Source organism: Bos mutus, chromosome 3 (assembly GCF_027580195.1).
Source record: "Bos mutus isolate GX-2022 chromosome 3, NWIPB_WYAK_1.1, whole genome shotgun sequence".
In the NCBI taxonomy this organism is placed as follows: domain Eukaryota; kingdom Metazoa; phylum Chordata; class Mammalia; order Artiodactyla; family Bovidae; genus Bos; species Bos mutus.
In genome coordinates, this window is record NC_091619.1 from 113,370,618 (window position 1) to 113,385,304 (window position 14,687).

The window sequence follows — 14,687 nt, forward strand, 5'->3', positions numbered from 1 at the left end:
GGTGCGGGTGTGAGTTCTCAGCTGCGGCCACGTGTTCCTCCTGGAAATCTCCGAATGAAAGGGTCGGGGGTCGCTCTGGGGTCACTCGTATGGACCGGGAAGTGAAGCAAAACTAATCCAGATTTACTCCTGGAAGAATTTGTTTGCCTAAGTATTTAAAAACAGATTAGGGCTAACCCGACACTGGATCACTAGGGGCAATGTAAACACGGGTAAAAGGTGTAAACAGGGTCTTTTTTTTCCCTGGAAGAAAAAAGTGTCACGGTAACGAGTTTTCTTTCTCGGGCCTGGCAGAGGCCCCAGGTGATTCCTCTGAGCGGCTTGTTAGCTGTGTACCGCTGACACCCCCGAAGGAAATGCTGAGTTTTAGGGGAGGGCAGTGGCGGGTCCCTGCATGTGTAAGTCTCCACGGGTAATCTCTGTCCCTTCTCATCCGCAGGGCTTCCGTTTCTTCTCTCATCAGCCTCAGCAGAAAGCATCTGTCGGGCCTGAGATGTCCCCCCACCCCGCCGCCAGCGCCACCCCCACCCCAGCACCCCTGCCCCGCCTCCTTCTGTTCCCCGGACGCTCTCATTTCAAGAGCTCCTTGTGAAGTCTCACTTCAGTCTTTTGCATTTTTTCTGCCCCCCTTTCTCCCCCACCACCAGCAGCGCTGTGATCTTGAGGATCGCTGAGTTGTTCTCAGTGGTTTTGACCCCTTATTTGAGGAGCCAGAACTGAAATCCACAGGTAGCGCCGGGAGGGCAGGAGTGGACGGCTGGGGCCCCTTCCTTCCGGCCCCTATAAGCACACCTTGCTGTCTGTTGCTGTCTTTCTTCAGCTCTTCCTCCCATCCTGCCCACCCCTGCCTTCTCCCAGCCCTCCGTCCAGTGTGTCCAGCTGCTCTCTGTCCTCTTTGGAGCTGGGGCGGGGGCGGGCTGTGACCACACCCACCCAACCAGGGTGGTGCTTTGGGGAGGGGCAGCTGCCATTCTCAAGGCCCCTCCCCCGAGACCCCCACCCCCTCCGTCCCGGATGTCCTGCCGTCTGCACCCCTGCTCAGCCTCAGGGGGCCGCCCGCCTGCCTGTAGACTAGGCCCCATCACACTTTCCCTCAGAAACCCAGCTGCTCTTTAGCAGGAAGGACTTGGGGGGTTTTTTTCCTATCTTTTTTATTTGCTTGAAAACGTTTTATTATTGGAGTATAATTGCTTTACCATGTTGCGTGCGTTTCTGCAGTACCGCGAAGGGAGTCAGCTACGTGTGCGCAGGTGTCCCCTCCGTCTTGAGCCTTCCCCCACAACACCCCACCCCACCCCACCCATCGAGACCCCGTAGAGCTCCGAGCTGGGCTCCCTGCGCCACATGCAGCAGCTTCGCGCTCGCTGTGTCACACGTGGTACTGCGTGTGTCAGTGATACTCTCCCAGTTCGTGCCCCGCCCCCCACCCCGCCATACCCACGGGTCCATTCTCCGCATCCGCGTCTCTATTTCTGCCCTAAAAAGGAAAGAAACTGAGTCATTTTGTAGAGACCTAGATGGACCTAGAGACTGTCATACAGCGCAGAGTAAGTCAAAAAGGGAAACACAAATATCATGCATGGTGAATGCGTGAATGTGAAGGACTCGTGGACGCCCCGCACTGGGGTTTCCCCAGGTGTTGGGAGAGCAGGCAGTCAGCAGGAACATGAGCTTCGCTTGGGTCTCTTTCCCAGTCTCCCCGCTGGAGTCGCTGCTCTTTCACGTGTATTCTGCAGCCACATTTTCTTCCCCGGGAGGGTGGAGCGTATGGACTGGAAGTTCAACACACACGCCCCTTCCTGGGCAGATGCTAAGCCCTCAAAGGTCACGTCGGGTGGGGGAGTTTGCCTGCCACCCTGCCCGGGGGACTCCAGCCAAGTGCTCTGGGATTCCGGCTCTGACCGTGGCTGCTCAACCCTGTGGCTCGGGCCTCTGGCCTGTGGCATCCACCCTGCATGGTGCAGGCCCCGGGTAGCACAGGGCGCTTCTTCTGGGGCCATGAAAAGCAAAAGAAATCAAGCCCGACCCCTGGCTCTCACACCTTAGGGAGTCAGAATCCCCTGCAGGGCTGGTGAAAATGCTTCCCTCCGGGGATTCTGGCAGGGGGGCGGGGCTGGGATGGGGCCTGAGAATCTGCATCCCTAACGGGCCCAGGTGGTGCTCCAGGTGGGGATCACTTTGTACGCTGCTGGGCAGGCTTTCCTGGAGGCCTTCCTGGTTCTGGTGAGCACACCTGTCTCCTCCGTCCCCTCTCCCCTGGTGGCCTCCTGGGCACGCACCACACAGGCTGGTGGCGGGGCAGAGGGGTCGCCTCCGTCCTCCCCCCCACCCCGGGATTGTGACCGTGCTGGTCTGCTGGCTCTTGTAGGGAAGAGAAGGAACGGTGGATCCGGGCCAAGTACGAGCAGAAGCTCTTCCTGGCCCCGCTGCCCTGCATGGAGCTGTCCCTGGGCCAGCACCTGCTGCGGGCCACGGCCGACGAGGACCTGCGGACGGTCATCCTGCTGCTGGCACATGGCTCCCGGGATGAGGTGAACGAGACCTGCGGGGAGGCGGACGGCCGGACGGCGCTGCACCTGGCCTGCCGGAAGGGCAACGTGGTCCTGGCCCAGCTGCTTATCTGGGTAGGTGGCCCAGCGCCCGCCGGGGAGCCCCAGCGAGGCAGGTCCTTGTGCCGCTCCCAGGGGGAAGGCGGTGGGCACCCACCTGAAAAGTGGGAAATCTTAGGAATCGGACAGTTAGGATTGAGGTGTGGGGTGGGCCCCCTGCCTTTCAGCCCACCTGTGTGGGCTGAAAACCCACCAATTTAAAAGGAAGGAATGAACTCAGGGGGGTGTGCCCCCCCAATGCAGGCAGAGTGCTCCACTCTGCACAGCACTTGCTGCAATTTATGCCAAGTTCATCTTTGCAGTGACCCCCTCGGGTCAAACTTAGTTGCTGATGACCCTGTTGTTCCTTTTACAAAAAACTCCCATCATTTTTGAGGGCAGAGGGGTGGAGAGGGTGGATATAACTGGAACAGTCGGTGTGGTTTTCCCATTACCATCCCTTTGGGTTTTTCATTCACCTAATGCAGAACTGTCGGACCCTCCGCCTTGAGATTTGACGTGGTAGGAGTTTGTCAAAGGGCTTCTTCTGATTAATTTCTACTTCAAAAAGTTTATCTTTTTACATTTCTGTTGAGGCATATGCCATGCAGCTGGAATGGGGAAAAGAAAGGGAGAACATCACGGAGCTGCTTCTGAGAAGCCCACTCATCCTCCACGGCAGCTACCTGCACACCTCTGGGGTCCTCGGCCAGGGGAGTTCCCCCCATTCCAAGGATGGCAGAAAGCTGGACTGAGGGGGTCCCTAGGCAGGAAGGGGTGGTGTGTGCTCACAGTACTGGGACCCTGTCCAGAAGCAGGGGGCTCATCTCCTCCTACCCCCAGGGCAGGGCATGGCCTGTCCAACGCAGCCGAGGAGGATGCTACATTCTACATATTTTCCCTGACTCTTGGGAGAATTAGATGCAGAGGTATCAGAATCACTCAGTGTTCAGCTTCCTGTTATAAAAGCAATTGCGTATGAATCTGCTGGGGCTGCCCTGACAAAATACCAGAGACCAGGGGGCTCAAACAGCAGAAATGTATTTTCTCGTGGTTCTAGAGGCCAGAAGTCCAAGGTCAAGGTGACAGCAGGGCCTTTTTTCCTTGAGGCCTCTCCCTGGCTTGCAGACAGCTGACTTCTCACTGTGTCCTTGCCAGGCCTTTCCTCTGTGTGTGAGCATCCCTGGTGTCTCTCTTTTCTTATAAGGACATCGGTCACATTGGATTAGAGCATTACCCGTTGACCTCAGTTAACCTTAATTATCTCTTTAAAAACGCTGTCTCCAACCACAGGCATGTTCTGAAGTACTAGGGGTTAAGACTTCAACATAAGAAGTTGGGGGGGGCGCGGGGAGAAGACGGTTAGTTCCATTAACAAATCATATGCCATCTTTCCCCCTCACATTGGCCAAGAGTCCCTTTCATGCTGATGCTTCCTGAAGACAAGAGATGAGACTCTCATCCATTGTGGTGGAAGAAGTGATCGTCAGTCCACCCTTTCTCAAGACCTGGAAGCTCAAAAACATAGGTGTAATTTAATCTTGTTATTTCCCCTTCTAGTCATCACTCTTGACCATCAGAGATCCTGAGATAGAGTCAACAGGAGGACATACATCACAGCAGTTTACACCAGTGGCGACTTGACCACAAAATGTGTAGCCACCAAGGACAGAGGAACTGAATTACGCTCATGGGGAGCAATACTATGTGGCTCTTAGGAGTCACGCATGTGAATAAGTTTTAATGACCTGAGAAAATGACCAGAGCGCTGTGTTCAGTAAAAAAAAAAAAAAAAATTTTCAGATAATTTGTGCCAGTTTAATCTCAGTTACCCATATATGCATTTAGATCCAAAGGAAAACCGTTAGAAGGAAATCACTGAGATGTTAACCAAGATTATCTCTGAATAGCAGGGTTATAAGTGATTTTTTCCCTCTTGTGCACTTAGGTATTCCTTACGTATTTCCTACAATGGAAATGAATTGCCTCTGAGATCCTAAGAATGATCTTGTGTGTTTACAATGGGAAAGTCAAAACAGAAATAGCAAAACTAGAATTATCCTTGGTCCATTTCTGTTGCACAGGGGACGGGCTTTAGATGCAGAAAGCACATTGTTTCCTTAAAAGAATGCACCTGGGCGGGGAGCGCGGGCTGCCGGGCTGACCCAGCAACACTGGGCACTGGTCTCCCCAGCCCTCCGGGAGCGCATCTCCGGTGCTGTATCCACCCAGCTGTGCGCACGCGCACATGGGATGGACCCCACCCGCCCGGTCCCCTCCTTCCCACTACCCTAACACGGCTCTGTTGCCTCCACAGTACGGGGTGGACGTGATGGCCCGCGACGCGCACGGGAACACGGCTCTGGCCTACGCGCGGCAGGCCTCCAGCCAGGAGTGCACCGAAGTCCTGCTGCAGTACGGCTGCCCCGACGAGCGCTTCGCGCTCATGGCCACCCCCAACCTGTCCCGGAAGAACACTAACCGCAACAACAGCGGCGGGAGGGTGCCCACCGTCATCTGAGGACCGCGGTGTGCCCGCAGCCTCCCGCGCGCGCCCTGGGGAGTCACCCACGTGAGTCCCGTCGGGTCCCCCTCACTTCTGGTGGTCCCCGGCCACGCACCCACCCACCCCCCCCACCTCACCCCCAGCAAAATCACAAAACCCAGATGGCCCTCGAGGGGCGCGAAGAGGCTGCAGCGTCGATTCCTTTGCATAGACTACCCCCCGACCGACAACACAGGAGCGGCCGGAGGGCCTGGGTTCTTGATGGTAGCACACCGGCGCCCGGACCCCTGGTCCATCCAGCGGCCGGAGAAGACGGAGCGCGGCACAAGGGGCGGTGGGGGGGCGCAGGGGGTGGGGTGGTGGGGGAGGGCGACGCAGCCAGCAGAAAGGGGGTGACTCTCCTTAACTGGCAGTTAAGCACATCAGTACATTTCACCTCTACCAAACGGAACACTTGGATTTCATCTCTTCTCCGAGGAGCTTGACGGCATAAATCAGAAGCAAGCAGAGTTTGTCAGGTTTGAAGCCCCTATGATGGTATGTGTCAAATCAGTTGTAGCTAATCTGTCCAGGGAGGATACTGGCTTCATTACGCTCGTGTAGTTGAGTTCTTCCAGCATTACCGCTGCTTAATAGAACATGATTACTCATCACCGGGAAGAAAGCGTATTAGCGGCGGAGGTAGTTACACAGCACGCTCGGGTGATTGCCACGATGTGATCGCAATATTCTGAGAAGCCGCGTATTATCCCAGACATGTTCTCCCAAGCCCTTGGAGCCCTCCTTTCTAAATTCACTGTCATAATTTAGTATCTGTTTAATTTTTCAGTCCAAAGAGAGGAAATCAGTTGCTGAGTATTATTTGACTGCAGTCTCCTTGGTGCAAAAACAAAATGGAAAAAAATAAATAAGTGACTTGGAATTTCAAAAGGAAACCACAGATTCCGCTAACCACGACATTTCAAGCACACTTAGTAAACTCAGCAAACGTGTAAAGGCTTTTTTTTTTTTTTTTTGCCCAAACCAGAGAGATATTTTTTGTCCTTCTGCCAAGGTGGATGTCTTGGGTCTCAGTCACTCCGGGGCCCATGTGGCCCAAGTCACACAGGCCTCTGTATTCTGTCTTTAGATGAGATGTGTTGAAAATCTATTTGAATAAAAGAAGTTCATAAATATGCATTGATTTTTGTACAGACAAATGGCACCTCTGTTAATTTATAAATTGAACTGGATGTGAACTAATAATATGCAACTAGTTGAGACAAGAGGGTTACAGATCATTGTACATGGGAAGTACTCCCAGCAGTAAGCACTTCATTAATGTGATATACAGCTTGTAAAAAGGAGCACATCAGAATAAGATGGCGGTACCATTTGCTTATTAAAATCAAGAAAGGGAAGGGAAAAAAAGCATACTGGGGGGGAAGAGGCACGTGATTGCTCATTACCAAAAGCATGATCACTATCCGACTCTGCTTTTGCTAACTGCGAGGAAGTGCTGTGTTCAGACACAGGGGACTCTCCAAACCCCAGACCCTGGCGCTTTGCAAAGGGCCATCCTGACGACCGCTGCCACTGTGGGGGCACAGACTGACTCATGAGATTCCCTAAGACTTTTTTTTTTAACCTGGTGGCCAGGCCCACCATTTTAGTACATCACCCAATTTGCCGTCATCGTGGTTTCTGGCTGCTTCAGACTTCGGCCACCTCCAGCATGGTGGCCAAACATAACCAACCAGATGGCGGCACCTTAGGTTAAAGAAAGGGGGCGACTGTGCCTTGAGCCCCTTGGATGGTGCCCCCTTGAAGGATAGCACAGGATTGGCAGCACCAAAACAGGACCACGCTCCCCCGGCCGCCCCCGGGGAAGTCCCTTGCTCTCATATATGAAACCTTCTATTTTGTAAGAGTTTTTCCTCTTCTTTCACTTAAAAAAAATTAAAAATAGGTGGGGGAAAAAAATAAAGCTTTACACAGTTTCTACGTGGGTCACCGTTTCATAGGCATCTCTCACCTGGATGTAGTTCGGTGGAATCCGGGCGTTTCCCAGGATAAACAGGTGCACAAGCCACCGGCCTGGGAATCTTGAGGACAGGTCCGTAATCCCTTCTCCGCCCGGTTTTTAATTCTGTGTTTCATCACTGTGTGGTTATTTTAAATGTGAATAGAGGGGTTAAAAAAAAAAAGTCTTTCCTATTTTTGAAGAACGCATTACTGTTCTAATCCAGCCACACCCATTGGCACCCCCGCCCCACGTTAGCATAGACGTTATTATGTAGTGAACGCAGATAGAGTATAAACGAAATTATTAAATTATTTCATTGTAGTTACTTCCCACCATAGGAATGCTTTATCATAGGGAAGCCTTCTTTTGAAAAGAAACGGAATTCCTTGTAAGGCTTCTCTTCGGGATGTATATGAGTGTGTACAGATTATTAGATGTGTTTATAATATAATATTTTCCCAGATGACTTCTGTTTTCACTTAGCCTTTCACAACCAGTATGCTAGGCTGGTTTCTTCCCTTCCCCTCCGGCGCTGGGGCTTCATTGATTCCTCCCTAGAAAACGTGACCCCTCTCCTGCTATTTTTAGCCATGGTGATCTGCTCCAGGAGGCGGCCTGCTAAATTGTGAGCCCAAGTTTTGGCAACAGAGGAGGCGGTAGTGGGTTTCAAGGGTTTTCTTTTAAAATGAAGGTGGCTCATCTGTGTTTCAGCGTCAGACTAGAAGTCCTTTCTCTGCCGACAGTGTTCTCATTCCCATCTTCAAGCCTCGCTGGCACCAAGGCCAGAGGAGCAAGGATGCAGGGCCCATGTTAGACATAACCAGTTTGGGAAGGGAGTCCCGTTTTCATGGTTTATTTCCATGTAAGTTCAGGGACATGACGGTGACCCAGGGAGTTAACCGCTGTGGAATCCATGTAACCTTTTCTATTCAGAATTTAAAATTTTTCCTTGACCCGAAACCCACTGGCCGGGGAAGGCGTGTGGTCAGGTGGCCACTCATGAGGGCCCCTGGATGTGTCACAGACCTCTCTGGATTTCTCCAGTGGCCAGGGAAGCCTGCAGAGAAAGGAGCCTTGATTTCTGCCCGTGCGCGCGTGCACCTCGAATTCTAGGCTGGACAGATGGATGGTTCCTCAGGCCAGGGTCCCAGGGCCCCCCTCTTGTCCCCTGTCTTCCCCAGGAAATGAATGGTGAGCATCACGGTCACGAGTCTTTGGTCCCAGAAGCAGGTGCAGCCCCCTGTCCCCCAGGAAGCCTCCCCGCAGTGTGGAATCACCCAGAAGGCAGGTGAGGGCAGTGGAAGCTTGCTGACTGTGGGGCCCTCGGGTGCAGGAGAGAGCTGCTCTTCCTACATTCCTCGGGCTTGTGATCCTTCCATCAGCCCCTTCCTGCGGGGCCCTGGGCCGTGGCTGTGACCCTAGCAGCCCCCTCCCCTGAGGTTCCGCGCAGCCTGATGGGTCTGCTGGCGCCCAGCCTCGGCCTCCAGCATCACCCGGGGCTTCCCACTTGTGTGCCATCCCCACACATCCAGAGTCATGCCCCGTGCTTGCAAAGGAGCTGTCACCGCTTCATTAGGGAACAGTCCGGTGAGAAAGGCAGCCCCAGGTGAGCAGACCTGGGTTCACCTGGCCGCGCCACCCCGCCATGGGCAGCTTCCAGCTTCCCCGGGTCCTTCTGCAGCGGTGAAACCCAGTGGCCTTGCAGGGTGTGGGTCCCATGTGACGAGTGCCGGCCCAACACCTGGCCAGGGGCTGGCTGCTCAGGACATAGGGGTGTTTATTAAGAACAGAACGTGGATGGGACAGGAGCCAGAGGACTAGACCGGAAACCCAACCCCCCCCACCCCCTCCCCGAGCTGGCTGCACGGCCACAAGCCAGTGTCCCCAGGAGTCGGCGGCAGAGCCCACTTGCCAGACCCTCTCATCCAGGCCCCCCTGTCCCTGCAGAGCCCCTCAGTGCCCCTTTCTGTTCATGCATCAGGGGAGGGGTGGGGCTCTGAGGGCCACCCACCCCCAGGAGTGACCCCACTTCGCCCCACGCCCTCAGCCCAGCCACTGAAGTGCACCCTCCACCTCTTCCTCTGAGTTTGCATTTCTAGGGAAGGACAGCTGGGGGTCTCCCTCACACCATTCACTCCGGCAGCTTCAGGCCGCAACCACCCCTCTCTCTACCCCCAATCTCTGCCACGTTGTTGATGCCACAAGCCTGCCCCCTGCAGATGCCTCCTCCGGCGCCCAGAGCCCCGGTCAGTGTCTTTGCCCTCAGTTCAGTTCAGTCGCTCAGTTGTATCCGACTCTGCGACCCCATGGACTGCAGCATGCCAGGCCTCCCTGTCCATCCCCAACTCCAGGAAAGCTTGCTTAAACTCATGTCCATCGAGTCGGTGATGCCATCCAACCATCTCATCCTCTGTTGTCCCCTTCTCCTCCCGCCTTTGATCTTTCCCAGCATCAGAGTCTTTGCCCTGCTTCCCTTTAAAACTAGAGCTTCTTACAGGGCACCCTGGGCTGGCCAGGGTATGGCCTCAGGCTCCACTGTCTGCCTCCCTCCTCCTATCCACCCCGCCTCCAGCCGCCTTCTCTCTTTCTCTCTCTCTCTCTGTCCCTCCCTGAGCCTGTGTGGTTGGTCGGTGAGCACCCACCCTGCGGGAGCTCGCTTCCTTTTCAGGGGTGACACTCGCCTTGTCCCACGCCTGTCCGTGGTGGCCACCTCCTTCCCCTTCAGAGTGGGCCCCGCCTCCTGCTCGACCCACCCCCAGCCCGAGCTGTGCTCCTGGGGGTGACGTGGGCTCCTGTGGCTCCCACCCCGCTGGCCCTTTCCTTGCGTGTAGAATGTCCTGGAAGCAAGAGGGGGCGCGCCGCCTTCCCGCCTGGGGAGGCGCGGAAGCCGTGTCACATTGGAGGGCCTCTATGAGCAAGCCGGGCCGGGTCTCGGAAGCTGCTCAGGAAGCACAGACGGTGGGAAGGCAAGTCTGCCCCTCCCCCTCAACCTGCTCTGTTTACACCCCTCCAAGCGCCCTCCAAGGTCATCGCGACTTTTCCAGAACTCCCCGGGATTGTATTTATGTCCTTCAAGCGCACGAATTGAGAAAGCCGTCAGGAAGGAATTCAGACAGAAAGAAACGTGCTGGAGAGACACATCTTTCTTCCCCAGGAAATATAATTTATTTCTAACTGCCTGCTCATACGTGGGTCTCACATTGTGAAGTCGTGTCTCGGAGTGATTTTCACCCTCATCAGTCCCCAAAAAAGCTACATAAGGGCCTTTGGCACGGAGACTCGCGTTTTCCTCTCTTAGCCGTTAGTCAGACGTGCCTCTTTGGACCACGCCCACCCCCCAGGGACTGCCCTCCGGAAGTGGTGGTCGGCGGGCCTTCAGGTGTGGGCTGCCGAGAAGGGCGTGGCCTGCCCCTGCGCTGCGCAGCGCGGACGGCTCCTTCGTTGTTCGGGTTTCTAAATCAGGTCACCCATCAGTCAAGACCTCGGATTCCTTCCGGTTATGCAGATGAGAGAAGCGGGGAGGGGCGGGGATTGGTCACTCAGGGTAGATGCTCTTTGAATCCCGTCACTGCCAGGAAGTCGTTCCAGGACCCCAAGATGCTGTGAGGTCCAAGAGACAAACATTACCACTCAGGGTTTGCAGCCCTGTCTGTCTCAGCCACCTAAGACATCATTATCTCCAAACCATAGATTTTCTTCCCCTTAGAAAACAAACGCTGTCTTGAAATAGTGTTGTTTTTTTTTAATATGAATAAATTCCCTGTCTCATTTTGGGTATTTGCTGATTTTAAACAGAGCAAACCCTCTTTTCCAGTTTGGCTGTTGTGGTTTCGGTCCTGAGTTGAAATTAGAGGATGTCTCATCAGCAGGGGATTCTGTAAAACAAGAAGGTCTGTTTTTAATCCGTGAATTTTTTTTTTTTTTGTGCAGCCCATGCTTTAGACGTATTTCTGTTTCACCTGTGTAGTAGGCACACTCCCCAAAGCAAGGCAGCCATGACCATGAACTTGAAAACCTCTCCTCACCGTGTTTCACTTAGGGTGTGTTGTGTTTTTTTGTTCACCGCATTTGGTTTGGGGGTTTTTGCCTCTTTGGTTAAAATGTCCATATCTGAGGCCTTCATCCCATCTATCCAAAAAAAAAGGCCTTCAGTGCCAAAGAGAGGGCAGGGTTGGGGCAGGTGTGCCCAGCAGAGACTCACAGTGGTCCTGAAGGCTGTCCCCGGCCCCGGGACACCCAGCACCAGGCAGGTGCTGCCCGTGTGCAAGGTGAAGCAGGGTGCCCATGTGAGTGAGGTGGGCTTGAGGCTTGTCTTCTGTTGGGTCTGACTGGCATCTGTCGAGAGGGACCTCCTGAGGGTCTCGGTCAAGGAATAGGGGAGAGCCTTGCCCATCCTCGAGCATTTAGGACTGATCCAGATTTCAGAGTCAGTGAGCATTCTGTGACCTTCATCTTGAGATGCAGATGAAAGAAAGGAACCAAATGAGATGCGGGAAGGCTGGGGGATCTTTGAAGTGCAGCAGACCCCCTCAGCGCAGTACCCGCTGTTCGGCACAGTCGCCCCAAATCAGACCACGCCCCCCATCTCCCTACTGCCAGGCGGCATCCACGCCAGCCCAGAAGCTAACGTCTGAGCAGGTTCAGATACCCTTGTAAAACGGAGAGACTGCCCAACCCCTGGAGGCTCACACTCAGCACTGGCTCGTGGAAGTTACAGGGGTGTTGGGGGTGGACGAAGGACGTCCTGGGTCTCCCCATCCCCCCGTCTCCCCAGGACGCCTGTGTTAGAAACCCTGAGGGCCTGGCTTTGTGCAGAGACTTTGGTGGGCAGCCCAGGGTACTCGGGGGTGCACCTGACCATGCGTTGAGCCACCTAGGGAAAAGGCACATCTTTCTGGGAGGACAGACGCTGGAGCCTGGAGCCGGGGAGGCCACTGACACTGGCCACATGAGCACGTCACGCCCCTCCCAGGCCCACCCCAGGGTCCTGGCCCCTTCCTCTCCAGGACTATTACAGGCGTGCTGATGGACTCGAGTGGCTAGGCAGAGGGTACCCTTAGAAACTGCTTTATGGCCGTTCATGCATCTTGGTCTTAGAAATAACACCTCCTCCAAATGTTGAAAAGCAGCACAGTTTCTCTCCTCCAACCAGGTTTTTGCGTCTAAAATACAGCAAATTCTTGAGGCTCCTGCCCTCATCCTGGCTTAGCACCCAAATACTGGTGATGCTGTGCGCCCTGGATCAAAGGCGTGCGGGCTGGCGGCCCTGGGAGGGCTGGTATTCGGCCATGCCAGACACTGGCACCACCACGTGGGTCCCAGGGAGCGGCTTCCTGCCCCAGACAGACCCCCGCTCTCCTGTCCCTGACTTGGAACCAGGTTCCCATCTTGCAGCTGGGTGTGTTACCGAGAGGGAAGCCTGAGCAGGTCAGAGGTGACGACCGAGAGGCATTCTGGGGAGTCACAGGGAAGGCCTGGATGCGGCGCATTCTAGCGCATTTCTCTCTCTCTGTAAATAGCCGTGTATAGAAGATGGAAGAGTAGCCTGGGGTTTATCCAGAGATGAGTTTGTTTTTTCTGTTTTTTCTTTCGGTTGTTTTTATATTACCTCATTCAGCAAGTTTATGTTTCACAATGACTCAATGACGCTTTATTTATATTGTTTGTACTGTAATTAAAACCATTGACAGACATTTCACTTTGCTTGTTATTTCATATGAGCTTGTTTTGATTAAATATGCCAGTTTGTATTTTCCTGCCTTGGGATTTTTTGTGTCAGCTGTACAGTATTCTAAGGGGAAAAAAAAAAGAAAAAAGAAAAATGTGTAAAGTAATGGAGAGAGGTGGCTATAGCGTAGAGGCCTCTTTCTAATAAAGAAATGGAAATATGTCTACCTCGCTTCTTTGGAGGTTTTCCTTGGGTTTTGGGGGTGGGGAAGGGCCGGAGGGGGAGGGTTTATTTGTCATGATTAATTGGACTCACTTACCAAAGGGATTCTCTTAGGGTCAGACAGCCTCTTGCATGAGGAAACTGGCCCAGGGGCTGTAGTCATGGCAAGAGATAAAAAACAAGGAGCAGCTCTTCTGACTTTTTTTATTTACGAGAAACTCCAAGAGGCCGTGGTTCCTCCAGCCAGGAATCGGCAGGGCCCGGAAGCTCTGAAGCAGCATACGTTTGGATGTTATCTTTGCACTGGACTGCGCTGAGCTAGATGTGTGATAAGGCGTCCGAAGTGGCTAGGAAACAAACCCATTCCAGCATGATGCTATTATTAATATTAAATGCCAAAATTTTGGTGCTATCTTTAATAAAGATGTTTGTCTCTAGCATCCAAAAAATAAATTTAAAAAAAATTTGTCTCATGCACAATACATCCTATCTTTACCGCCCAAATCAGAAAAGCATAAAGAAGGTTAACACTCACCCCAAATGCCACCACCCGAACATCACCCCTGTTAGCAAGTTGAGCACCTTCCAGATGTTTCTTTCTACAGAGAGAAGGATGGCTTCTCCCCTGCCCCCCTCCCAAGTCTTCCATGTCAGTAAAGACAGAGCCACACGATCGCAGGACATGCTAGTGTTAAGTTCTGTTGAGATTTCCCCATAGCATGGGGAGCCTACGTCACCACAAAGTGTCTTACAAATTTTGCAATAGAAGGGGATGCCATCCTCGGGGGCTCAGCATGCCACCTGGCCACCCAGTCACGTGACCCCCAGCAGGCCAAATTCAAACAATAACAAAGCTGACTTGTCTTCTAGGAAATAACCCCCAAAAGGACAAAGAACAGTGATTTCGGGAGGAGTCGGTCCATTCACATGCATCAGTTCAGGTCAGTCGCTCAGTCGTGTCCAACTCTTTGCAACCCCATGAACCGCAGCACGCCAACTCCCGGAGTCTACCCAAACCCATGTCCATTGAGTCGGTGATGCCATCCAATCATTGTTGTCCCCTTCTCCTCCTGCCCCCAATCCCTCCCAGCATCAGGGTCTTTTCCAGTGAGTCAGCTCTTCGCATCAGGTGGCCAAAGGATTGGAGTTTCAGCTTCAACATCAGTCCTTCCAATGAATATTCAGGACTGATTTCCTTCAGGATGGACTGATCTGATCTCTCCGAAGTCCAAGAGACTCTCAAGTCTTCTCCAACACCACAGTTCAAAAGGATCAATTCTTCGGCGCTCAGCTTTCTTCACAGTCCAACTCTCACATCCATACATGACCACTGGAAAAACCATAGCCTTGACTAGACAGACCTTTGTTGGCAAAGTAATGTTTCATGCATACTGGTTATCTATTTGATAAGAGATTTTACAAAACCATGGCTTAAATAAGGGAAGACACCTAGAGGAGGAAGGCAGGCCAGGGTCACCTGGACCATACCAGAAGGCCACCTGGGCCTGGCCAGCTAGTCAACCACCGTTTGTGGGTGCTCGTCTCTTCTCGACTCCCACTGAGGGCTATTCCACGTCCAGCGCCTGCCTTCCAGGAGGGGAGAAGGGAAGGGGCAGCCTAATTGGTCCTTCTTTTTTTTTTTTTGCCCTTCTAATTCAGCGTCCTTGGAGCCCCACCTGTGGCCACTGACACAGCACA

At 53.4% G+C, this 14,687-nt stretch overlaps 1 protein-coding gene across 5 annotated transcripts in view; it reads left to right on the forward strand.

Annotated features, from left to right (window-relative positions):
- AGAP1 (ArfGAP with GTPase domain, ankyrin repeat and PH domain 1) overlaps positions 1-12,854 on the forward strand; it is a 572,049-nt gene extending 559,195 nt beyond the window's left edge. For all 5 annotated transcript variants that reach the window (XM_070368540.1, XM_070368539.1, XM_070368537.1 and 2 more), the window contains 2 exons: positions 2,369-2,624; positions 4,906-12,854. In XM_070368540.1, coding sequence (XP_070224641.1) covers positions 2,369-2,624; positions 4,906-5,109 — 460 coding nt within the window. In that variant the 3' untranslated portion in view covers positions 5,110-12,854. The remainder of the gene's footprint in view (positions 1-2,368; positions 2,625-4,905) is intronic.
- The last annotated feature ends 1,833 nt before the right edge of the window (positions 12,855-14,687 follow it).